The following is a 27,107-nucleotide window of genomic DNA, read 5'->3' as shown; positions in this document are numbered from 1 at the left end:
CGACACGATGGGTCCAACTCTTTCGGATCTCTTTGGGTACTTGGATGGGTGCGCACGATCGCGATCGCGCTAACTGAAACGTCAAACGGGAATACGGCGCTAATGGACGCGCTCTGGAGTTGTTTTTGAAGCGGTTGATTTACATATAACAAGAGTAAATATGTTATTTTAACGATCTTGTTTGATCAAGTGGTCCCGCGCAAATGTGATTTTTCGATGTTTGAGCGCCAAGGTTGGTAACATAACCTCAAACAGAGCGTTATTGCCTGTCAGAATTCTCACTGGGGTGACATTTTTTTTAATGTTTACACTCTTAAGCGATTGGCGACATTTGCAATTGTTGTCAAGCTGGAACCCGTTTCCAACTTGTTGTTATCTCCGATCGCACTCTCTGGTGGCGCAGCGTTGAATTGAGCTGTCAGCTCTGGTTAGCCGAGTTGACAGTTGGTCGCATTGAGTGGCCTACTGCGATCATCAAGATGAATTGGGTGGGGTGTGCGTTTAGTGCGAGCTTTCAGCGCCGCCGCACGCTAGATCGCGTTGGAAACGAGCTGACAGCTCGCGAGCGCCAACTTGGATGAATGGTTGCGTTCAATCGATTGATTAACTCGGTCACCACTAGATTAGCGGGAATTGACTTCTCGGAAGGTCACCGCGCAAGTGCTAATTTGGACGTTTTCTCCAATTTGTGTTTACTGACGTCCAAGGTACGTGCAATTATAGGTCGGGAAATTGGACACCGCGCGGTCAGCGGCGGCAATTACACGCAAATAATAGCTGCACGAAAGTCAAATAACAGTTGATTTATGTGATGCACTCTCCGTATCATTTAATCGCACATGTGCAGCCGATCTTTACATCCAATTAGACTCGTTAGAGCCCCGCATCAAGTGGATGTGGGCCGCGACGTTCGGTCCACTTTTGTTTACTTGTAATTAATCGCATTCACACAAAAATTTACGAGCTTTCGACCGAACCAGCCCTGGGGCTACCGACCGCCATAAATCTCTGAGCTGCTCCTAATAATTGCATTGACCATTTTGGGAGAACCCGCGCCACCGTTTGACAGTTGGGCCGATTTGTGGTTGATAAGCCGGCCTAAGTTGGCCATGCCCGCCGGCAAGGATTAGCTAATCCATCAGCGCGTAGCGCCAAGGCCGCCCAAAATCTGACCAACAAGCCTCAAATAATGAGCCTAAATTGGACGGGCTCGCTGATGGATTGACAGCGAAGCTCGAATTGACAGCATTGATTAGGTGACAGAGCTTGACAGAGTTTGACAGAGTTGACAGACCGCGGCTTCCCGCTTCCAACTTTAGTTGTTCAACAACAGAAACCTTCTCACAGCTCGTAACACAGCGACGCCTCTTCTTTTTTCGGCATAATTTCACCTTCACTGAATTAATCTCACCGGCACAATAATAACAGACTCACTTTTCTCCATAACAATACGAGCCGCCGCCGCCGCCGCGGCGAGCTGTCACAATGACAATACTTTCATCACACGCTTCGCTGTCATTGACACGCGGTTGCACCCGCCGACTACTGCGATGCAGTTGTTTACTCACAAAACGGCATTTCCATGGAAACTCGGCGCAAACGTCATTAGCATCAGGGTTGCCAACTTTGTTTACTCACCTCCAAAGTTGAACGCGCGCGCCCAAGTTGTAACCCAATTTCTGGGAAACTGATAAGATTAATCCTAAAACAAACTTTTTGGCGTCAGAGAGGTGTGGGGGTGTTGAGCGGTCCAAATCAAAACAATAACATCTCGAGCAGGTTCAAGCGTGTTGCTCTTTTCCGCCAAGATAAATATAAACGGTCGGGATTAAGCCGTGCCCACGGGCACAAACCAAACACCTCGGAGGCGACCCCGGATTAGAGTCGTGTGGTTTTTGAGGTTAGGAACTTTTTTCTTTCTCAAGTGTTGTTTGTAACAACATTTGGCGCAATTTGTAGCTGGGGGTGAAAAGTTTCTTTTTTTCGAGAGGGAGAGCTTTCGAAACTCTGGAAATCGTTAGAAGCGAATCACGGCGGCCTACTTTGTCGAGAGTAGAACCACCTTGCGACGACGCTCGGCGGGGGTCGGTGAAGCAATGTGAGCAAATACCAGGTGACAATAAAAAGTTCTCTTTTTTTTGCGCTTAAACACGCTTGGGGTAAATTCCAAGGAGGTTGTGAATTATGGCAAATTTATTGGCAACTTCCATGCCCGGAGCGGGAACGAATAAATTTTCTGATTTTAATTGAAAATTTTCGCTCGCCGACTACGACGGAACTTTGTCGTTTTTCATTGGGTCGGGCCCGACGGCGGTGGCCAAGGTGGTATCGATTGGGGAAGGTGAGGTATCGTGATCGGGGTTCTTTTTGTGTGTGCGCTACTTGCGACGACGGGGTCATTAATAATAGTTTCGATAATTTGGAGCGAATTAGTTTCGAAATTTTGCCGCGGGTCATTGCGTTTACTGCTCGATTGGGGCTTTGTGAATTGTTTCCTCTACCGAGTTTTAGATTCAGTTAATGGCTCTTATTAAATTTTTGTAGAATTTCCAATGCATCATGCGTGGTAAATGACAATTATGAATTTTTGTGCGATTTTTGAATTTCATTTTTTTTAATGCAAGACCATGTCCATTCCCTATGTCAAAAGAAGTCATTATAAATGGGTTTGTAAATGTATGAAATTCTATACCTTGCGAACCGATTTTCTGATCAATTTGGTGTCTTGGGCACAGTTGTAGGTTATGATTAGGACTCTTCGGAAAAAAAAATATGTACGAGGAAAAAAAATCCGATTTTGTTATTTTACTTTGTATCACTAGAAATTTAATTGTCCAAATACATTTTTTTAAATTTTCGAAATATTTTGATGGAAAAGACATTTTTTGTAGTGCGTGATAGTGCAAAATCTGTTTTAGGAGTTATGAATTTTTGAAAACATTGTTTTTTTTTGGAAAACATTGAAAATTTGAACAAAAAATTATTACAAATAATTTTTAAAGCAAAATTGAATTTGCAATCAAAAGTACGTAACATTTTATTTAATTATTGATAAAGTGGTACAATTTTCAAGGTATATCTACTTTTAGGTATATTTTGAAAGGCTTTTTTTTAGTTTGAAAAACATTCTTGAAAAAAAATCTTAGAAAATTTCCTAAAATTTTCTCTCTGGAACTTTGAAAATTCGGCAATTAGTTTCTAATCTCGGATCCCGGTCTTGGAAACTATTTGTCTGATTTTCAATGTTAAAAACTGAAACTATTGAGATTTTTTAAATGTACTATTTCAAATTTTTAAAATAAAGCTAATCTTTTTTTAAATGAATAATTTTCCTTATTTCATATTTTCGACCAAATTACACATTTTTTGGAATATAATCATCAAAAAGATCAGAGAAAATTTCGCAAAAGTTTGAATTTTTAGCAGTGAAAATTGGACCGTAGTTTCCGTTTATTATTTTTTTTTTGAAAGGCTGTATCTCAGAAATAAATTGCTTCATTTTCAAAGTTCCAGAGAGAAAATTATTGGAAATTTTCTCAGCTTTTCAAAAATATATATTTTAACTTTCCTATAAATATTTTTTTAACACTCAAAAAACAAAAAAAATATTTAAATACCGTTTTTTATTACTACTTGTTTTTGAAAAATAAAATCAGGAAAAAAAGATTTAAATTTGAAATATTTCGAAATACTTTAGACACATTCCGCCGTGACGTTGCAACGCTTTGACTTTTCTTTTTCCAGTATTTCGGCTGTAACTCAAAAATTACATTGAAAAGGTACATATGTTATTACAGATTCTGAAAGTACATTAAATTTCCTATAAGAAACAATGTTGAAACATTATTTTAAGCGAATATTCTATTTTTGAGAGGGGGATATGTAGCGTGACGTTGCAACGCGTGACTGACCCAATTCATGTTTCGCCATTAACTCTGCTCTGTTAAACGGCAAATTTGGAGTTCTTCTTCCATTTTAAGTGTAAAATTGGCCAACAAATCGAATGCAATCATTAGTTTTTTGAAAAAATTAAACCTCGATTTTTGAAGGCCGCTTACATTTCGTGACGTTGCAACGCTCTGTTTTTGAAAACAGGGTTTTTCGTTGCGTTGCAACGTCACGAAATTATAGTTTCAAAATAAATCATAGTTTTTGTTAGGCTGAACAACTGTAGGTTAAGATTTGATTATAAGACACTAATAGACAGTACAAGGACATGTGAATTGATTGGCCTGCCCATGTTAGATCCCCCCCCCCCCTCCCCCTATTCTGCTTTCACAGTTGCAGTACGATTTACGAAGTTTTCCAAAGGGTTTTCAAAATATTTTTTTTGTATTATTCCATTATCACGAAGGAAACCCCCCCCCCTCTCCCGTCCTCTATCCATGTAACGGGACGTCCATGCATTACGTAACGGCGTAATATCAAGGGGGAGGGAGGAGGGTTCGAGGATTTATACAAAAAAAGTGTATCGGAAATGTATTTCCAGGGGGTGGAGGGGGTCTCATAATATAAATTTTTTTTTACGTAATGCAAGAACGCTCCCTTAATATTTTAATGGTTTTGGGCAACTTACAAAACACGTGGAAGTTTTAGAAGGGAGGTGAGGAGCTTCAAGTTTTCAGGAGGGCTTATTTTGAATTTATAAATAAAGTGCCCATATCGTTTGTTCATGGCCCCTAAGGGGTGATCTGCAAACAACGTTACTTATTTTGTTGACTTTTGTGCTTTTTAAATTAAATTTGAGGAAATAATATAACTGTTTAACTGCGCAACATAACATTTTTAATTGTGAACAACAAAACGTTGCATACAACTTATTTAAGTAAGGGTTCGTCCAACAACAGAAAGACAAAAGTTTGTAAAAAAAAAACAATCGAATCACGTGATTTTTATTGTTTAATGAATTTTGCTGTAATTTGACTTAAATAAGGGTGTGGGATAAAAAAATCATTGCGTTGTATTAGAATGAACCCTCACGTAAATCAGTTTATCATAAAGGGGCCATCCAATAACCACGTGATTACTTTTTTGAAAGTTTTAGAATTTTTCTCCCTTGTGAACATCGGTCTATTTTGATTTTTTCAACAAGTTTCATAGAATACTTTTTTTTCGAGTTGCATCAAACTTAAATGACGGAATTTGTGAATGACCCATGTATAATTCTTCTGTAAATATGCTCGGAAACATTATGTAACAAATATATAATATTTAGTACCCTTTTATCTTCAACAACCAACTACGCATACACCTTTTTTGCCATGTGACCAATATGATTTAAAATTTCGTGACGTTGCAACGCAAACTTAAACCTGTTGTAACTTTGGATCTAGACAACCAATTAAGTCGCTCTAGATTGCATTTGAAAGCTCTTTCCAAGTACAAAGAGCATCCGAAATATCAAAATGATTGAATGTTTAGTTTTTTGTTGACATAAACAAATGTCCCTTTTTCGTGACGTTGCAACGCAATAAAATGGTAAACTTACACTAGTTTGAAAAAATACTTAACTTAAGATAAACTGCAAACCCATTACATTTCCGTTTAGTACAACTAAAAACCTACAAAATGCAATCAAAAGAATATTTTTTGGATTTTATTTCGCTGAAAACCAGGAGTTTTTAGAAAAATGTTTTAAAACGATGATTTTATCACGAATTGATGCATAACCTAACCAACTTGTACAAAATGATATTCAAATGATCAATTAATGAAAACCATGATTTTTGAAGCTTCAAGTAGTCTAGGATCGAGGAAAAATATCCAAATAGCTCATACACGCTTTTCAAAATTTCATCCTAAGGTGTACATTGCCGGAGAATGTGTCTTTAATAAAAAAGCACACAAATTCAAATGTTGAAATTGGATGTTTCGGAACTCAAAAATTTTAAATACTCAAATTTAAAATTTATTTTCTAGTTTTTTTTTTAAACTCAAAAAACCACAAAAAATTGTATTTACATTCCCATTTTATATGATTTTTTTAAGAAAATCTAGAAAAAAAGTTTAATATGTGAGTTCAAAATGCTTAAATTGAAAAAACACAAATTCAATTGTTGAAGATTTTGCATATCTCGGAACTCAAAAATTAAAAAAAAGGAATAAAAAATCAGAACAATACAAATATACTCAAAATTGAATTTTTTTAAAGATTTTTTTTAAACTCAAAAAACTATAAAAATCGAAATGTTCTATTTGCATGACTTTTTTTTATAAAAAATCAAGAAAAAATATTAATATATGAAAGAATTCAAAATGCTTACATAAAAAAACAAATTGAAATGATGAAGAATTTGGAAATTTAAGATCTCATTAAGTTTAGAACAACAAATTTGGAATCGAAAAAAAATCAAAAATACTCAGATTTAAAACTCTATTAAATTCAAAGGTTTTAAATTTTAGAATCTATTTTTTTCTGCAAAATCCTTAATTTTTATATATTTTTTTATTTTTTTCATGTTTTCAATTTTTTGCTTGTTTTTCACATTTTCTGCTATAGAATACCACCATTATTTTTTAAATTGTAAAAAAATGACTAGAGGCATAGTCTGTGACACTAGAAAAATTACTGCATACTTCTTATTATTTAAAATATAGGAAATGTTAGAAAAAACACAGCCAAGTTGACCCCTAAAAAAATAACTTTTTTTTAAACATTGGCAAAGTCACATAGAACAAGTAAAACTTCCAACTCATAAATTTTCCTTAATTTTAAGAGTTCTTCTTTCCAATGCTTTTTTAAGATCATTTTTTTTAAAATCGATCAAAGATTTTTTAAATCTAAGCCCGTCTAATGGCGGGGTTGGGTTGTAGAGGGTTAAATTCCTAAAGTCTTATAATCCTAAATTTTCGTATTCCCTAATTCTAATTCTTGGTAAAAATCCAAATTTTGAGAAAATAAAAGAAGTTTTTATTCGACTATCCGAAGTTAAACTCATAATAATAATTGCTTGGATTTAATTTGTAGATTTTTTTTTTTAATTTATGAGTTTATGGTTTAAAAATTTAGATTTTTTTAAGTTTTGTATTTTAGAGTTTTTGTTGTGCTTGCATTATTAAATTTCTAAAGTAATGGTTTTATTTAGTAATTTTATTTTTGAATATTTTTGAATTTTTGTATTTTACGATTCGTATACGATTCGAATTGAATTCTTGTCCAGTATTCGATTTAAACTGACTGGTTTATTCCCAAAAACTGGCCTACTTTGATACCACAAAGTCATTTAGTTCGCTCCGTATTCCCACTGAAAGATAAACCCCAAAACACACTCTCAAGATGTCCCCATAATTTCACTGCCCGCTCTAAACTTTACGACCAGACCATCATCCTCCAACATGTCGCAAGGGCGACGAGGGGACAATAACATCTTAATTTTAATACCACATCTCATCTTCTCTATGCTCCGGGGATAGTCGTTGTCACTATCTAAGCACAAACCAAACCACAAACGGACCATCGCCAGCAATTCATTCCACTTCACAACCAAACCATCATCGCCTTAGTCGTAAAGAACAAAAGCATAAATCATATCTTGCCTCGACCAGACCATCAATTTCAATTGCTCACTTGGTGCGTCGTCGTCGTCGTCATAATCTGCGCCATGTTGGAAAATGGCGCCGGAAATGCGTTCAATGCAATCGATTGATCCTAGCAACCCTTGACGCGTGACACCCCCTTTTAGAGTCGCTCCGTCAGCGGGATTTCCAGCGGCTACTTTGTTGTTGACTAACGAGTTTTTCCACTTTCCTCTCTTTTCACAGGCCCACGTCGTGGCGGCCTTCGAGCAGAGTTTGTCCAACATGACGGGACGGCTGCAGTCGCTGACGGCGACCACCGAGAAGAAGGTACATAACCTCAAAGCGTTTCCTTTAATTTTGAAAAAAAAAACTAATCGCTGATTTTTATCTCACAGGACAGCGAAATCCTGGACATGCGGCAGACGATCGAGCTGCTGCGCAAGCAGTCGATCCAGGCCGGCCTCACTACCGCCCATATGCAGAGTATGGGCGTGCAAGTGAACGGGCAGGTCAACGGGAACGGCGTAAGTGGTGTCGCGCTAGCGATGTTTAAAGGGGGGAGCGCTACAAATGTTTTGCTTTTTCTAATTTTGCAGATTCCAACGGAACAGATGACGGTGACGCAGGTACCTGCGGGCGCGGAGATGCAACGGCACCATAGCTCCGAGTCTATGTGCTCGTTGAACTCGGTCAGCTCGGGCTGTTCGGCGCAGGACAAGAAGAAGAAAAAGGGATGGGTGAGAAAGAGTTTGAATGGCTTGGTTGGTGAATCGCTAAACTAACATGTTTGCTTTGATTTTAGCTTCGAAGCTCCTTCACGAAAGCGTTCTCCCGCAACGCGAAGATCTCCAAAACAAATCGTCACGTGACGAGTCAGTCGTCGAATCTAGACGCGAGCGGAGCGGACCGGACCGGGAACGGTCACCGGCACCATCATCACCACCATCACAATGGAAGCAACAATGGAGGCGCTGCAGTAAATGGGGACAAGGTTCCGAAAGTGGCCGCTGCAGGGCAGCTGCCGCCACCGTCGCCTACCAAGAACGGCAGTCCGCACAAGACGGTCACGCTGGTCGAGAATGGTGGGTGTCTTGGATAAGTGAAACGCGTTCCCGGTCACTGACTATTGTTTTTTTTCTTTTTCTCGTTTTCAGCGAAACCAATCGATGCGATCGATAAGAACGGCATCCAGATGGTGGAAGAGCTTAAGAAGCAACTCCGCGAGAAGGACCTGGCCCTGACGGATACCCGGCTGGAGTGGCTCAGCTCAAAATCGCAGGTCGAGCTCATGCAGGACATGATGGACAAGATGCACCAGGAGATGATGGCGCTCAAGCAGAACAATGAAAGACTGGAACGGATGGCGAGGACGCGGTCCCTCGCTGGGTCGGAGGTTTCCCTGGGGCCGGTCAGCCCAAGTGGGTCCATGGGCGAACCCCGGCGGTATAGCCTGGCCACGGACAACGGAATGTCCCGTCCTCCCCTAGACCTGCCCCAGAATTTGGACGAGACGGAAGAGGACAACATCCCGCCGGCACCGGCGCCGGAACCTCCACCAGCTCCCCTCAGTCCGGCAATTATCGCCAAACTGTCCCCGACGATCGAGCGGGCCGCCCTCGTCAACGAGATTCTGACGACTCCGGCGGAAGACGTGGCCGATCCGGTGGACGGCAAGAAGATCGCCATCGCGGTCTACCTCGGCCAGGCCGAGTCCTTCGTCCGGTACGCCGAAGAAATGAACGAATGTGATAACAGCTACTGCCAATCCGGCGACGAGCCGTCGGAAAAGTCAGCGACCGAGAACGGCGACAAGAGTCGAAAGTCTTTCTCGGGCGCCTCCCCGCCCGGAGATGGAAACTCTAGTCCGAACGAGTTCACCATCGCGTACACGTACATCTCCGGCAAAACGACCTGGCAGAACCTGGACTACATCGTCCGGAAGACCTTCAAGGACTACCTGGGCAAGATCGACCCCGGAACGAACCTCGGGCTCAACACGGACTCCATCACCTCGTACCACCTCGGAGAAGCGAAGCGAGGCCCCGAGATGGGCTTCCCGGAACTCCTTCCCTGCGGCTACATCATCGGCAACGTCCGCTCCCTCTACATCTGCCTCCAGGGCGTCGGTAGCCTCGCCTTCGAGAGTCTCATCTTGCGGAACATTGTCCACCGGTACATCTCGCTCCTGACCGAGCACCGCCGGTTAATTCTGTGCGGTCCCAGCGGCACCGGCAAGTCCTACCTGGCCCGAAAGCTGGCCGAATTCCTGGTCGCCCGTTCCGGCCGTGACAACCCGGCCGAGGCGATCGCCACCTTCAAGTGAGTCCCAAACATAACCTCAAAATATCCCAAACATAACCTAACAATTGTTCAATTTTGTAGCGTTGACCACAAGTCCTCCAAGGAGCTGCAGCAGTACCTCGGACACATCGCCGAGCAGGCCTCGATGTCGGAGGGAGCGGTGGAGGAGCTGCCGGCTGTGATAATCCTCGACAATCTGCACCATGCGTCCGCGCTGGGCGATGTGTTTTCGTGCCTGCTGAGCGCGACGGCGGCCAAGCTGCCGTGCATCATTGGGACGATGTCGCAGGCGACGTGCAACACGACGAACCTGCAGCTGCACCATAACTTCCGATGGGTGAGTACAAAAATACAAAAATACAAAAATACAAAAATACAAAATACAAAAATACAAAAATACAAAAATACAAAAATACAAAAATACAAAAATACAAAAATACAAAAATACAAAAATACAAAAATACAAAAATACAAAAATACAAAAATACAAAAATACAAAAATACAAAAATACAAAAATACAAAAATACAAAAATACAAAAATACAAAAATACAAAAATACAAATATACAAAAACACAAAAACACAAAAACACAAAAAAAACAAAACCACAAAAACACAAAAACACAAAAACACAAAAACACAAAAACACAAAAACACAAAAACACAAAAACACAAAAACACAAAAACACAAAAACACAAAAACACAAAAACACAAAAACACAAAACACAAAAACACAAAAACACAAAAACACAAAAATACAAAAACACAAAAACACAAAAAACAAAATTACAAAATATTCCCGCAAGACTTCAGCGATGTTTACGTTGGAACTTTTAAGATTCTTTTTAGAATCAACCAAAATTGTTTTTTTTTTAGCGCTAAGATCTGGCCTACACGCCAGTGATGTTTTTGGTAAACGCATTGGTAACTAAAATGCCTCAAAAATATACATTTTTGAAAAAAAATAGGTTTACGGGTTCAATAACATTTAAAAATTGAAGGGCGGAGCGCCAGCTCCTGTAACGCCCAATCAAGCTCATATTTGGGATTTGGGCTCAGTACGCCAACCGAAAGCAGCCCCTGAATGTCCGCCAAAAAGTCATTTTTGTTACATCCTAATGCAACTAGTTTAAATAAAAGATTAGGGGGAGAGGGGGTAATATGCACCCCCATAAGGGAAAACTGTGATTTCTCATCCATTACAGCATTACTGTGGAAGAATTTTGTTCGATGTTCTAAACCAACTATTATTCTTCGTTATCCATGTGAGAAAAGTCTTTAAAACCTCAAAATTGTTCAAAAATATCAAATTTCTAAAAACATTTCTGATTCATTTCAAAAAATTATGCGATGCAAAATGCACCGGGTAAAAGCAGTTTTCACTAGTCACCACTAGATGACCCGCTGTTTTTACAAAGGAGCTTCACAGCGGTGCATTTTGCCCGACTACGCTTTTTTAAGAAAATTTAATTATAAATGCAATTTTTGATATTTTTGGACTCATCTATCTACAGAATAAATGAAGATTATGGCAAAAACTTTATATCTCAACAATTACAATAACAATAAATGCTCGTTATATTGTCCAAAAATCATAATAAAAGTTCAATGAAAATTAGATGAAAACATAAAAATTTAAAAAAATCAAACCATCCACATTAACGACCCCCGGGTCTTTTGTGGTCTCTATTGCAAGTTTCTGCTCGAACCTAGGAGTCCGAAGGCTTGAATGGGGAGAGCACCCAAACCTCTTTTTACTCCAAGGAACCTTCCACCCCAGTGTTTGAACTGACGACCTTTGGATTGCGAGTCCAACCGCCGCCAGCGATTTCACCGGAGTAGGCTTGGTTTGGTGTGTTGTTTGTACTTCTGGCATGGATTCGACTCCTACACTTGGAATGACTTAACGGCCTAACAACCAAGGCCGGGACCGACATTTTACTTCCTCATCCGATGGAAGGTTGCAGCAGATGGGAATCGAACCCAGAATCATCCGCTTACAAAGCGGACAGCGTAACCATTCGGCCAAGCACTGCCAAAATTTAATGTTTTGCAAATAAGTTATGCTGATTTTCGTAGTATACGAAGCTCAATTTTTTACAGCTTGGTTTAGCAACAATAAGCTTCCAATTTCTATGATTTTTTCCCCGGACAATTGTTCCAAATACCGAGAAAAAGAGGGGGTGCATTTTGGCCCGGGAGTGCATATTACCCCCTCTCCCCCTAAATGTTATTTTTGCCATTTAACAATTTCACAATGGATATGTATTTTCAAAAATACTGGGAAATTTACCACAGCATAATTTTATCCAAAATTGTTGATCCACGGTGTTTAAAATGTCATAGTGTGCCATATAGAGGATTTCAAAAATAATGCTGGGAGTCTATTGGGTAAGAAGCAACTTATTCATGAAATAATTTATGTTGCTGGATTTTTATGACAAATTGTTCAAGGAAATATTTTTTTTATGACGTATTGAGGTTTTCAGTTTGGATTGTGGGGTTTTAAAACTTTTTTTCGGGATCAATTATTGGCCAAATGTGTTATTTAAGGTATCTTGAGGCATATTCATAAGAAATTTTATGGATATGAACATGAACCCATCGATTTTCATCGACTTTTCTGTTGAAAAATCCCAAAACAATCCTATTGAATCGAAAAAAAAATCTTTAAATACAACTGTTGCCCTAGACCCCCGACAATCTCGCATAAGAAGGTGAGTTTCGGAATTATGTTTGTAAAGAAGACATCTATCCATATTTGGAAAGGATTTTTATTTTTCAAACTATAATTTTAGCTATTCGTTTTGCTGATATGGCAAATATAGCTAATATTTGAAATCGTTGGTTACAGTCGACTCACTGACTGTCGATCTTCTCGATATCAATATTGCTCCAGCTGTCAATACATTTTTAAGTCCCTTCAAGAAGCATGCCATGATTTTTCGTTCTATAATGTGATTCCTCTCGCTCTCGACGGTCCCTTCAAAATCCACAACGAGAGATTCCACTGTACTTTTAGTGAGTTTCTCTTTTAATATTAAATTTGAAAAAAAACCTAGCCTCAATACATTTTTTTCAAAAAATGATTTATAAATTCATTACTATGTCTAATCAGTTCCTGGTTTTGCGGTGAAAATTCAGTTTCAGAATAAATTTTCTTCTCAGCTACTGTTTTCACAATCAGGGGGATTGTACGTTTGAAATTCACCGCATTCGCTACGGAGTCGACAAAGTTTCTGGTTTCCGCCACAAAAGAATTTTTCCGGGGAAACTGTTGTTCAGCCCACCACAAAAAGGGCGCCTTCGGACTGTGTATGTACTTGATGGTAGAAACGATCCAATTTGAAAAATGGGTCACGTCCAAAAACATTGCGTAGTGCTTTGTGTGAAAGGATTTTGGTGCATAGAAAACTGGAGATGCCAGCTCGAAAAGTGCGCCTGCCAGGAACCAGTTATTTCCACGTTGGACGAAGAGGCCGGTTCCGACGTCCAGCTCGGATGGTCCAGTTCCATTTCTCGTGCCGGCGCAGTATAGTTCCGCGTTGAAGGTTGCCACACTCAAACTGAGATGGTCTTTGAGACATTTACTTTTTTTTACAATCGGCATGACCATTTCTTCTGGTTTGTCGCCATAATTGTGTTGTCCGTGGGACACAAGGTAGGGTAAATTCTCGTATGTTTGGCAGGTTAAGCTCTCGCTCCTAACTCCATCCAATTTGTTGTTTTTGACTACTTAAACAACTAATTTTGCAAAACTTTTTATAGAAACTTGCTTGCTCACTTCTTATTGAGCTATTCATCACTCGATTTCAGTTGAAAACGCTTTTAATTAGCTTTAATTGAATGTCAAAGTTCTGACCTGCCAACATTAGAGGCACGCTGGAATTAGATGCTGTTCCCCTAGCCATTTTGGTTGACAATTGACGAGAAAGAGGAATCTTCAGGTGGTCTCAAACAAATTGGCTGCACGTACTTTGTGAACTGGATGCGCCCTTTCAGCTTGAGTATCGCCAGGTTTCGTGTGTGCGGGATTTGCTGAGCGCTCGTGAACTCTTTCTCGATTGGGAATTCTTGGGTAAATTCGTCGGATATGCCAACGGCTGGATATCCCATCCGGACACGGTAGGATTCGGGATCTTTTTGATAACAATATATGAAAGCATGTACCGTCAGGACGATTTGATTGGATAGAATTGTCACATCGTAGGAGTTGCAATCTTTGTTAGGAAACGATGGATTTTTCCGATATGCAGTTCCGTGCCAAGGCCATCTGGTTCGTGTCGTTGTTTCATCCTGCTGGTGGCCACAAACATATTCTGAAATTGAATTTATCAGTAGAAATAATCATCACACCTCACCGTCAACTCACGTGATATATCTTCTCCAAATTGCATGCCAGTGATCTGACTGATCCACGGTAGATACGTTTGAACGTTGGAAAATGCTCCATAACCGTCACTTCTGCAATGTCCGGTTGCATTTCCAGCCGAAAACGACAATACTCCAATCTGAGACCAGGAACATCCGCCATCAGTGCATCTCTGTACGACCAATCCTCCCCCACTGTCTCCATTGCAGACACTTGTACCATTCTGATGTCCGGCACAAATCATTCCAGTATCCAACGCCCCGCCAAAAACATCTCGATTACTTTGCAAGCAATTCAGCGTACTGATGATCGGCATACTGGCTATCTTCAAAACCTCCGAAATGTCCTCATCCTCTGTCCTCCCCCATCCGGGAACAGTTCCAATCACCCTGTTCGGTATTTGCTCAAAATTCAAACAGATCGGCTGCACAAAGTTCGTGTACTCCACGTTACTTCCAAGCTCCAGCAGAGCCACGTCGTTCTTCAACCCAACCCAAGGATCTTCCGAGGGAACCGTGTGAATGCCATAAACCGAGTGCTGTTGAACGTTCGGACCGATGAACTCCTTATCGTGCAGTCCCAGAAACACCTTCACCAAACTCGCTCGAATCTCGTACCCATCCTCACCTCTCGTACAATGCGCCGCGGTCAGTACGAAGCTCGCGCTTATCAAGCTCCCCCCGCAAGCGTAATCCGTACGCACCTTGGACTTTCGGTGGAAGATGGCCACGTGCCACGGAAACTGTCCCGGGTAGGAGCCGTACCCGCGGACGATCAGCTCGCGTGTTTTGACCTTCTGAAGGCCACATTTTTCCGGCTCGCAGGAAGCGTTAGCGAATAAAAGTATGAACAACGCTAGGATTCGCATCATTCGGAACAGTTTTGCAGGCTGTGCTCGGCTGATAAGTGCAGAAGAACGACTGGCCGAGATTGACTCGTGACGAGCTCTGGCAACTGATTGTGGTAGCAAATCGTGGATCAGCTGTCGGTTGAATGTTCCAATAAAAATTGTTCTATTTTTACATTCCTGGTTACGTCTTTTTCATAAATTTGTCTAAGAATATAATATATTGCGTTTTGACATAGAACAATCCCATTAAGAAAACTTATTTATGTTTCTTATCAAATAAATTGTTGCACACATACTGGAATGATTGCACGGACCTACAATTTGTTGTGCATTATCAATAACTGTTCTGCCTCTTTTCAAATAAATGCCCCATAGGGTGACAAGAAAAAAAATGAAAATTTTGGAAAATCTTTAGAGATAGAAAAAAAAAATATGGTCATTAGAAAATGGTGGGTTGTTTTGGTGAGATAAAGAAAACTTCAATTTTCGTGTTTCTTTTTCTTAAAAAGGCTCTATCTCAGCAACCCGAGGTCCAATCTTCAATGTCTCTTAGACAATTTCAAAGCAAATTTTCTGAATTTTTCAAAAAAAAAATATTTTTAGAAACGGTCACTCATCACTATTTTTAAAAATTGAAAAACTGCAAATATTTCGCTAAAATCAAACTTTCGGTGGTTATATCTTGAAAACGGCACCATTTATCAAAAAATCTGTAAAGTACTTTTCAATTGCAAATTCAATTTTGCATTAACCCTCTCCCGCCCATGGTTACTCCAGAGCACCAAAACTTTGAACTCAAATATCTCGGAACTGACAAAACTTTTCATGGTGCTTTAAGTTGCAGGTGTTCATGTAGAATGTATACTAACATCTCCCCAAATTTCATCAAATTTGGTTAAGCACAAGCAAAGTTACAGTACGAAATGTAAACAAAAATGGGCCAATTTCAGGGAAATAAATAAGACCTGTTTTCGAAAGCACGTAAAAATTACCAAACTCAAAATTTTATGAAACAAAAAATGTTTTGCTATCATTTGAACCTTGGACTAGAACCCCCGTGAATAACATTGTGAGTTTGGACCGGTTTTGAGTGGTTTTCAATCTTTTTTATTTGGTGCACCAGAGCACCACCTAGGCATATGAGCAACTAAATATTCAGGAGCACTTTTTTCTAAATTACAGAAAAAACTTATTTTTATCAAAACAAAAGTTTATAAACGTTTCGACTATTCACAAACAAGACAAACCATTGTTATTAGATCGATGGTTTTATTATTTTCCTTATTTTTCATGAAAATTGTTGTTTATGAGTTTTGAATGAGCTAATCAAAGAAATCTGAAAAAGCAGAAATTTTAGAATTTGTAATTCAAACTTCAGAAATATGGTCTTACAGCAAAGCATAAGTAGTTTTTAACACATTTCGAAGCATTTTCAAGCAACTGAACCAATAGATTTGAAGAAAACGAGATTTTGTGATTTTAGAAAAAGTTGCTCATCTTCCTGATGGTGCTCTGGTGCACCACTTCAAATTCAACTTTTTTGAACCAATTCGATGTTTGTGGGTCGAAGTAAAGTATTTCCTGCATTATTGTACCAAAATTTAGCCATTTACTATTTTTATGATAAGCAAACAGCTCTGGGCGTTAGAGGGTTAAAAAATAATGTCAAACTTGGTTTTGCATGAAACTTCGATTTTTTTTTCAAAAATTTACAACTCTGCGGCAGATTTTTTGACCATGTTTCTCTATGGCTCAAAAGTTGCGGATTTTTGTACCCTAAAACATATCAAAAATCTCGAAAATCAAAAAATACGTGTGTGGGGAAATTTAGTTTTAGTGAAAAAAAAGTTGATTAAAAAATCTGCAATTTTTTTTCCGTGTACCTATTTTTTTCTCAAAAGTCCTCAACAATACCTACAACTTTGTCGAAGACACCAAATTGATCAGAAAATTCACTCAAAAGTTACAGCTGTTTGAATATTTACATACCATTTTTGTATGGACAGCAGCCAAAATTGTATGGAGACTTGTATGGATGAACAAATCACACAAAATAGCTTATTTGGTCATAGGGAAGGCCCCCACAAAGTTTGAGCCAAATCAAAAAATACAAATAAAATCCATTTCATCATTTCATCATTCAATGTATGAAAATTTGTATCTTTAGAAGGGATTTTCTGATCGATTTGGTGTCTTCGGCAAAGATGTATGATTAGGAATTTTCGGAAAAAATAGGTACACGGATAAAATCTGATTTTTTAACTGTTTAACTATATTTTTCAATTTTTAATTTTATTTATATGTTTTAGGGGACTGAAAATACATCTTCTTAAAGCTACTTTTATACATACATTTTTCGGACTCGTTTCGTTTTTTTGCACTTAAAAAAACTTTTTGAATGTATTGGTCCAATTTGCAATGTTAAAAAACGAAACCTTTGCGAAATTTTATCTATTTGTAGTCGTTTTCAAAAATAAAGCTTGTTTTGAAACTATCACATTATTGTTACTGAAAAGATCAGTAAATTTCAAATAAGTTACATTTTTAAACATTGAAAATCGTACCATTTTTTCCGGGATGTCGGCAGTTGGAATTTACCGACTATTTGGGTGACTCTTAGAAATAGTAGTTTATGCAACAAGTTGCAAAAAGAGGATTTTTTCAGCCCGAGTCGTACATTTATCCAACGAGGTTCACCGAGTTGGATAAATACGAAGAGTGCTGAAAAAATCAAGTTTTGCAACGAGTTCCATACAACATTTTTTGCAATTCCAATCGTTAAATCAAAAAAATGTTGAAAAGTGTTACTTTTCAAAACAAGTGCTGAAAAGTTCAACTTTTCAGCACCCATTTGAGTGCTGAAAAGTAGAACTTTTCAGCATTTATTTTGAAAAGTGTTGCTATTCGATTCTGTCATTTTTGGTACAGAAAAGTAGGCTATTTCGTCGTTCAAGAATGACAGGAAAAGTAAGTAGTTTCACGACGGAATTGCAAAAAAATCATTTTCATCGATTAGAATTTTTTGTGAGGCTGTATCTTTAAATCAAATTTCCCGATTTTGAAAGTTCCGGAGAGAAAATTGTAAGAAATTTTCTCAGCTTTTCGATTTTTTTTTTTGGTGTTGCATAGACATTTTTTCGTCAATACTTAGATATGTTTTAAGTATAATGTTTGAAAAGCAACTGGACTGGTGTAAAACTCATTTTGTAAAACTTTTTTTATTCAAGGGTTCAAATTATGGCTTGTAATTAAAATTTAAGGTGAAGCCGTTGATCATTTTCGAAGAAAATTTATCATCACTATAAAATATTCTGTATTAAATTCAATTTAACGAATTTCAGCACCAAAAGGAATCAGCATGTGCCGGTTGTTGCTTTCTTGAAGCCACTGATAGAATTTTTGATCTAAATCAAATGTGCTTCAAAATTTATAAAATTTTGTGGCACAGTCATTGACGTCCTAGTTTGCAATCATTGATTAATGACGATTTCCATAACTTTACAAGGAATGGGATAATAGTTACCAAAAGGAATCAGCATGTGTAGGGCACTATTCTTAACAAATTGTTGAAAGAGTTTTATCAAAATATTGAAAGCGACGCAAAATTTATATCTTTGAACGAAAAATCATGAAAATGATGGAAGTCTTCACGTTAACCAATTAGATTTGCGTCATTATTTGTTATTCTTAAAATTGTCTTAACTATTTGGTATTTAAGAAATTTTGATTTTTTTTAGGAAACTTTTAACAGTAAATAACGAAATATCAATAAAAAAGTCTTTTGAATTTTGATTTCAATGTAAAAAATAGACATTAGCAAATAGTGCTTATTTTTGATAGCTTTGTTTCTATTATATTTTTTTTATATTAAAACGATAATATCAGAGTTGATCAACAAACTGAATAAAAATAGTAATCAAGCTGCGTGTAAAAGCTTGAGCTTGAAATAAATTGAAATTTTATGTAATCTTACAACCATGTTGCCCATCGGTATTGAAATCCGCGATTTTTTACGCATATTTTTTTGATTATTGCAATTGTTTATAATTTTTATTTATTCATTTTATTTTTATTATGAAAATGATTTCAAAACGTCCTGTTCCAATTAGCTTAGCATAGTTAGCTTTTACTCTACCCGAGCATAAAGCTCGCAATAGCTAGGTTGGCGCCGATAAGGAAAATAAATGCGTCAGAAATGTGCCGAATGACACATTACCACTCATTTTTCCTTTTTGGTCGACTCCTCACGATCGACGGGGGAAGTGGGGGAGGGATGTGATGATTGGATACCCTATAGAGATGCCTAAGAACTTAGACGACCTCCAAGATAGCTGGATTCACCGACGAATGAAGTAGTGGCGTTGGTTTTAAAATATAATTAAAATTGAAAGGCAGTATAATAATAAGGACAAACGCTCTCACCAAATTCCGGGATCATCCAACCCGCTCCGTTTCCAGCTTCTTCTTCGTTTGAGATACTTACACTTTTAAAACCTTTTTTGTTGTTCAAACAATTTCTTCTTATGCAAAATCAATAAGCCAGAAGCTTTCGAAAAAACTTGACGGATCGAAAAATAAACGCGCCCGCACACCACGACTACTACGATCAGTTTGGACATGGACAATGGACAATGGACATAGACAGACACTTTAACAAAATATAATATAAATAAAAATAAAGGTATTTAAAAAACTGATACACAAGTTGGGCCGATGGCAGTAATCGGGGTGTGCGGACGCGAAAATTTTCGCTGTCACAGTGTTTTTCGGGCTTCAATAATTTTTGACGAATAGTTGTGAAAGTTAAGTTTTTTTTTAAATGAAAAGAAAAAAAATTCGGCGGATAGATTGGAAAATCTGGATGGATTGCTGTCAGTTGTGGATTGCCTGCTTTTCTGCTGATGGTTCGGTTGGGGGAGCATGGGTTCTAGCAGGAATCAGGCAGAACCAGTTCTGTTAGAATATTTCGTGACTATGGAGCAATATTGTTTGAAAATTTTGCTATTCAAATTTATGTTGAAAGTTTTGAAAAATTGTTAAAACTATTGCATTGGTAATCCGGAGATTTAGACTATTATTATCATATCCGGCTATTTTTTTCCAACTAAACTCTAAACCCAACCTCTTTCCTTCCCCTTCCAGGTCCTCACCGCGAACCACATGGAACCGGTGAAGGGTTTCCTCGGCCGGTACCTGCGTCGAAAACTCTTCACACTGGAACTATCCTCCGGCACCGTTCAACCCCAGCTCGAGAAGGTCCTGCGGTGGCTCCCGACGGTGTGGCAGCACATCAACAGCTTCCTCGAGACGCACAACTCGAGCGACGTCACGATCGGCCCGCGGCTGTTCCTGTCCTGCCCGATGAACCTGCAGGACTCGCAGGTTTGGTTCACCGACGTCTGGAACTACCACTTGGCGCCTTACCTGATGGAAGCGGTGCGGGAGGGGGTGCAGCTTTACGGGCGGAGGGGCGGAACCTGGGTCGATCCGTGCTCGTTCGTGCGGGAGACGTACCCGTGGCCGGTGGGGCCGACGACGGTGCCCCAGCTGAGGCAGATTACGGCGGACGATGTGGGGTTGGAGGCGAGCGCGCCGGCCAACTCCGAGAACCAGGATCCGCTGCTGAACATGCTGATGAGGCTACAGGAAGCGGCCAATTACAACGGGAACCAGGAACCGGACTCGGACTGCGCCAGTTTGGATTCAAACATGACGCATGACAGTTCGGCGGGGGCGGATTAGGGCGGAAGCGCGCAGTAGGCTACTTTGATTGGGGTGTGCAAATTGGGTGGAATGAAATTGTTTCGAAATTTAATCGAGCTCGATGTAAATTCCAAATTATTAATTCATCCAACAATTTGGAGAACAGCAAAAAAACAAAAAAAATGCCCGATTTAAAGCACCACAAACTCATTATCGCGTCCCGCGAAACTGACCAGGTGAGAACGCACGGCGCAAAGCGCCGTTCAATTATTAATTCATCATTGCGTTACGCTGCGAAGGTGTCACAATGTGCACACACGCAAAAAAAAATGAAACCAGCAATGAAATAAAAATTAATTTTGATCCAATATCTGTCAAGAACGCGAACGCACAGTAATTAAAAGGCAACAAGAGTTTGACCCCACTTGCCCCCATCCTCCTTCTCTACCCCCACAACAACCCCCTCTCAATTGGTTGTTTATTCGAAAAGAAGGGTTTGTTTGGTTTAATCGAAAATATTGTTTTTATTTCCCCGGATTCGATACATTTAATTAATTTGGTCATTTCGGGGGCGGTCGGCCGGAATTGAATCGTTCGATTGCGAATTAATGTGTGCGTTTTTTTTTTCTTGTGCGTGAAAATTTTAATCAGTTCAATTAGGCGTGTGTTGGGAAATCAGTAGGCGGTGTGAGTTTTTTTGCTGTTTCAATTTGAACTCTCTTTAATTGTGGTTATTGATATCACGAGAGCGATGATAGCACACTTGTCGTTTGATTAATGTTGTTTTTGCCTGGGGTAATTGAATCGGACAATTTGATCAACTAAGTGATTCGCTTGATTTCTGAGTTGTGGGGAAAAAATCGCTAAATTTTATCAGTGTAATTTTGTTGTTTTACGATGTGTTTTTGTGATTATTGTATTTATAATAAACCTTTTAAAAATTATTGTTAAATTAATTGTTTTTCTGATTCTTTTCAAATTAAACATTATAATGAAAACTATAGTTTTCAAAATAAGAATACTTTGATTTTAGAATTTCGTTCTATGGTCCGGATTTTGGAATCAAGAAACCGATAAACGAGGTTCAAAATTAAAGAATTGTTTCGATGTACAGTCATGCCCCGGTTTTATGGGATTTTGGGAGACATTGGCTATAATCCTTTAAAAAATCATCCAAACTTCAAAAAATATAGTGTTTTGAAATTGGAAACATGTCACCTTTCCATTGCATTTATAATTACATGAAAATTTTCACAAAAAAAATGTTTTTTCCTGTATTTTGAAAATGCAATAATTTTCGAAAAAAAATCTACAAATTATTAATTTTACCTTGTTACCAAAATTTTCACAAAACTACTTTCCTAAAAATACTTCAAATCTCAGTATTTTACAGTATGACTATCAAATAATCAGAATTTTTTCATACATTTCGAAGTCATTTATTTTTTTGAAAATACTAAACATTTTCATAAAAATACGTATTTTTGAAAAAAAAAACACTTAAAATTTCAGTTTTTTTACAATATGGGTATCAATTGATTGGGATTTATTCATACATTTCGAAAGTAATTATTTTTTTTGAAAATGCTCAGAATTTTTACAAAACTATATCTTTTGAAAAAATATTAAAATTTTCAGTTTTTTAACAATATGGGTGTCAAATGATCAGATTTTTTATAAATTTCGAAGTCATAACACAAAATAAAAAAATATTCATTTTTTTACAAAACTACGTATTTTCTAAAAATACTAAAAATTTCAGTTTTTACAATATGAGTATCAAATGCTCGGGATTTTTAATGCGTTTCGAAAGCAATAGCCCACATGTTTGAAAACACTCAAAATCTTCACAAAACTACGTATTTTCGAAAAAATACTCCAAATTTCGGTTTTTTACAATATGGGTATTTTTTAAAATTTTGTAATAACTTTCGAAATGTTAAAAAAAACCCGCTTATTTGATTCGCACATTGTGAAAACCTGAAATTCTGAGTTTTTTTTTATTTTTTTGAAAAAACTTAGTTTTGTGACAAGTTTGCGTTTTTTCCCTTTTTTTTGTTATTCCTTTCGCAATGTATAAAAAATCCCGAGCATTTTATACCCACATTGTTACAAAACTGAAATTTAAAGAATTTTTTTTTGGAAATACGTAGTTTTGTAGATTTTGAGTGTTTGAAAAAATGTGTGTTATAAATTTCAAAATGTATGCAAAATTCCTAAGCATTTCATTTTCATTTGCAATATGGATACTGAGATTTTGAGTATTTTTTTAGAAAATACGTAGTTTTGTGATTTTTTTAGTGTTTAAAAAAAGTTTTAAAAATGTGCTATAAATATTGGAAAAGTATTCGTTTTATTTGATAGTGTGTTTTAAATAGTCTTTTGAATCTTACTTTTTTAACTTTTATTAACTCGACGAATACCAATTATTGCTGTTTTTTAATCATTGAGGGTTTTTTTTGTATTTTCCTATACAAATTTGACACATTTGTAAATTTTATTAGAAAGTTTTTAAAGCCTTCAAAAAATAATGTTATAGTGCTATTGCTTTATACCTATAACAATTCAAATATAAAAGCATTTTAAAACTTGACAAGAACGTTTTTGAAGTTTCATTAAAAAAAAACAATGGTTTTGTCCCTTGTCTTTTTTGGTTGAGGAATGTCGTTTTGTAAAATATACAGTTAGAACAACAGTTGGTAATTTTGTTGTTTTCAAACAAAATTAAAAACATATTTAAATTTAAAAATTGCTATTAACGAGTGCTTTGAAAGTGAATTAAAAAGTTATCGGTAATTGGCTCTCCTTGAATTCCACAACTGTTATTTAGATATTTTATTTGGCAATGTGTTTGAAAAAATATTGTTTGTATTAATTTAATTTAATTAAATTTTTTGTTATTACACCAACAAAAATGAAAATAAGTACTGGGGATACAATTTTTGTGTTTTTACTGCATTTTTAAGGACTTTCTCATGGTTTGTCATAGTTTTTGATTAAAAAAACAGTTTCTACAAATTATTTCGTGAAATTTGCAAAAAGCTAGAAAATTGATAAAACGCTCAAATTTTGTCCACAAGATCTCCCTCTTCTACCAGCCTACTGCGCAGCATGCCTACCTTCGGGCGCATTCCAAGCTTGCGCCTTTCCCACGCGCACACATCATCGCAGCATGCTTTGCTTTTCCGTTAGTTCCCCAAAAGCAAGGAAGAAAAGAATGTCAAAAGTCACACCAAGCAAAACCCAAAAACCAAAAACAAACAAACAAAAAACAGAAATTGTCAAAAGCAACCGGAAACAATAATTAATGTTTAGTGGGCACAATAGTCTGGAAATTCAGCAACACAAGAAAGAAAACAATGCTTGAAATTGTGAGCACAACAAAATAGTATTACCGAAGAGAGAAGCAACCAATTTTCGCTCGACGTTAATTGTGTAAAATTGTAGAAAAAAAAAACACTTGTTAGACTGTAAATATACACACAACTTACACTCGACTAACAAATTATACATATTAGAGAAGGAAAGGGTGCACACGGAAAGAAGAGAAGAAATCGAAGTGTAGTTAGTTAACTGAAATGAATTGAGTTAGGCAAATGATAACAAAAACGTGTCTCAGTCAGTGTAGATTTTGTACCGCGCGGCAGCAGTGTAGAATTGCTTCAAAAGCTTTAATATTCGATTTATACAGTAAAAATACAATGTGGATAACTTCATATTTAACGCCAATTTAGGATATTTTCAAACTCATCAACACTAACAAGCTCGTAACACTCACTATTCTATATACAAAACAAAAAAGCAGCAGTTTCATCTAATCGTGACCATTTTTTCCGCTTCCAAAAAACACGTGTTTCAATCGTACACTTAAAGAAAAAAAGAACCAAACTTAATCTCGCATCGCATACTACGATATCATAACAACAGCAACACAAAAGTTAATCAAAAATGACTTTCCAAAGAAAACTGTCAAAAACTCATCCTAGCTCATTTCTCCATCGCGAAACTAACAAGAATTGATGCAGGAGGAGAAGATTCGCATGCTTAAGCAATTCGCTGCTAATCGGCTCAATTGCCTTAATAAATGTACGACAGCTATTTAAAAGTGAACAAGAAAAGACAAGACGCCAACCAAACCAGCAAATCAGATCGACCCGATTCGGCAATTAGAATAAATCTTACGACGAGGACGCGCGCAGAAAAAATATGTATAAATCATCGCAATTGATTTGTGCACGCAACGCGCGACAGACTCTTTTGAGTTTTGTGCTAAGTGGGTTGAATTGATGCCAGTTAGAGTCGGAGAAACCAATAAAGAAGAAGCGAAAATCGGACGATGAATCTTATCTGTAATATGCCAATTTATGATTACAACTCTATAGTGCGACTAACTATTATACACACTACAATTATATCCGGAGAGGTGGTTAGTGTTCGTGCGGAAAAGAGAGGAGACGGCGAGAAAAGAAGAAAAAAGTCTTGTAATATCTATTATATTATTATTAAACGACTATTGCTATTATTATATACAACAGTAAAGAAAACAGAAGCAACTGGAGCGGAGATAAAAAGAGCAAGAGCAAATCTGGTCCAGAAAAAATGCCTCCTTTGTTGGAGGAAAGACGTCTTTCTTCGGTGAAAAGCGTAACCAATAAAGAACGTGATTTAAATTATTTAATAAACTGTGTTTTACTATCATCCGAAATATTCATAAATAATCAACTAGATAAAGAAGTATCGTAGCACAGAAATGAATCAAAAGTTCTACAATAAAGCAAATCGCACCGCTTGCTATGCTATTTCTGCAAGCAAATTAACAGTACAACTCGTATCTCGGGAACTTGCTACTTAATTTTTTGGACTTATGTCACACAATTTCAAGGTACGATTTAAACAAATAGGGTACGTTATCCATTAGTGAACCCCTTTCCTATAGTGGACCCTATGAAGGGTTTTAGATGAAAAATTCAATAAAATCACAATTTCAAGCGTGGTGTTGTCTACAAATCCTTCATTTGGCATTTTCAGCATCATTTGAAACAATGTTGATTGACTTTTAATTGTCCTTTTCATCAAAATAAGTATTTTGAGTTCAGCATCTGAAATCAGGCATGGCCACTAGCGTTTTCACAACAAAACTGCATTTCTATTTTATGATTGAATTAACTATCCAATCATTTTTGACTGATTATTCAACTTCAGCAAGTCGAAATAATGTAATTTTAAGGAACTTTACTAAAAAAAAGCGAAAAACTGCTAATTTTCGAGCAACAATTAGGGGGTCCAATATAGGACAACGAAAATCCCAACTTTTCCAAAAGTGGACCTCTGTTAATTAAACCTTCAAAAATGAAGAAAACTGTGTATTTAAGCAAAAGTTTCTCTTAAACATACAATAAATGCTTGTTGTTATCAACCTAAATGCATTTTTTTTCAATTATTATAGCAATTATAGCTGTTTCATGTTAAAAGTACCAAAAATGCTGAAGCCATAAAAAAATATAATTAATCAAAACTATAGTCAATTGTACTTAACTGAAGCATTATAATTGCAGTTTGAAATGATATTTTATAATAATAAAACAAGAACAAAACATTTTTTAAATAAACATGCGTGGTTTTATCACCAACTGTAAACACATCTATTGTTTAGTTTCGGTCAACCATTTATGTAATTAATATTTAAAAATGTGCATCAAAATTCATTTTTTTTATTATTTTTATGTTTACAGTGATTTTTGAAACGTTTTCTCTTATCTTTTTCGGAAATAAATGTTTTTAAATGTCTGTTAGGTTTTTTTTTATTTAAAGCCATATTTGTTAACAAAACATATTTGTTTATGATGAAAAGTGAGCAAAATTCATCTTTTATTTATTATATCTATAATTAGACCTACATACATTTTAGAATTTTAGAATTTTAGAATTTTAGAATTTTAGAATTTTAGAATTTTAGAATTTTAGAATTTTAGAATTTTAGAATTTTAGAATTTTAGAATTTTAGAATTTTAGAATTTTAGAATTTTAGAATTTTAGAATTTTAGAATTTTAGAATTTTAGAATTTTAGAATTTTAGAATTTTAGAATTTTAGAATTTTAGAATTTTAGAATTTTAGAATTTTAGAATTTTAGAATTTTAGAATTTTAGAATTTTAGAATTTTAGAATTTTAGAATTTTAGAATTTTAGAATTTTAGAATTTTAGAATTTTAGAATTTTAGAATTTTAGAATTTTAGAATTTTAGAATTTTAGAATTTTAGAATTTTAGAATTTTAAAATTTTAAAATTTTAGAATTTTAAATTTTAGAATTTTAGAATTTTAGAATTTTAGAATTTTAGAATTTTAGAATTTTAGAATTTTA

At 36.8% G+C, this 27,107-nt stretch overlaps 1 protein-coding gene across 7 annotated transcripts in view; it reads left to right on the top strand.

Annotated features, from left to right (window-relative positions):
• LOC6032110 (protein sickie) overlaps nucleotides 1-21,127 on the top strand; it is a 77,521-nt gene extending 56,394 nt beyond the window's left edge. For 6 of the 7 annotated variants that reach the window (XM_038256687.1, XM_038256683.1, XM_038256682.1 and 3 more), the window contains 6 exons: nucleotides 7,762-7,845; nucleotides 7,914-8,255; nucleotides 8,321-8,600; nucleotides 8,673-9,837; nucleotides 9,901-10,156; nucleotides 20,185-21,127. In XM_038256687.1, coding sequence (XP_038112615.1) covers nucleotides 7,762-7,845; nucleotides 7,914-8,255; nucleotides 8,321-8,600; nucleotides 8,673-9,837; nucleotides 9,901-10,156; nucleotides 20,185-20,784 — 2,727 coding nt within the window. In that variant the 3' untranslated portion in view covers nucleotides 20,785-21,127. The remainder of the gene's footprint in view (nucleotides 1-7,761; nucleotides 7,846-7,913; nucleotides 8,256-8,320; nucleotides 8,601-8,672; nucleotides 9,838-9,900; nucleotides 10,157-20,184) is intronic. The other variant, XM_038256684.1, reaches the window with a different exon arrangement.
• Nucleotides 21,128-27,107: the final 5,980 nt, after the last annotated feature.

Source organism: Culex quinquefasciatus, chromosome 2 (genome assembly GCF_015732765.1).
Source record: "Culex quinquefasciatus strain JHB chromosome 2, VPISU_Cqui_1.0_pri_paternal, whole genome shotgun sequence".
In the NCBI taxonomy this organism is placed as follows: Eukaryota; Metazoa; Arthropoda; class Insecta; order Diptera; family Culicidae; genus Culex; species Culex quinquefasciatus.
This window is presented reverse-complemented; position numbering and strand designations above follow the sequence as displayed.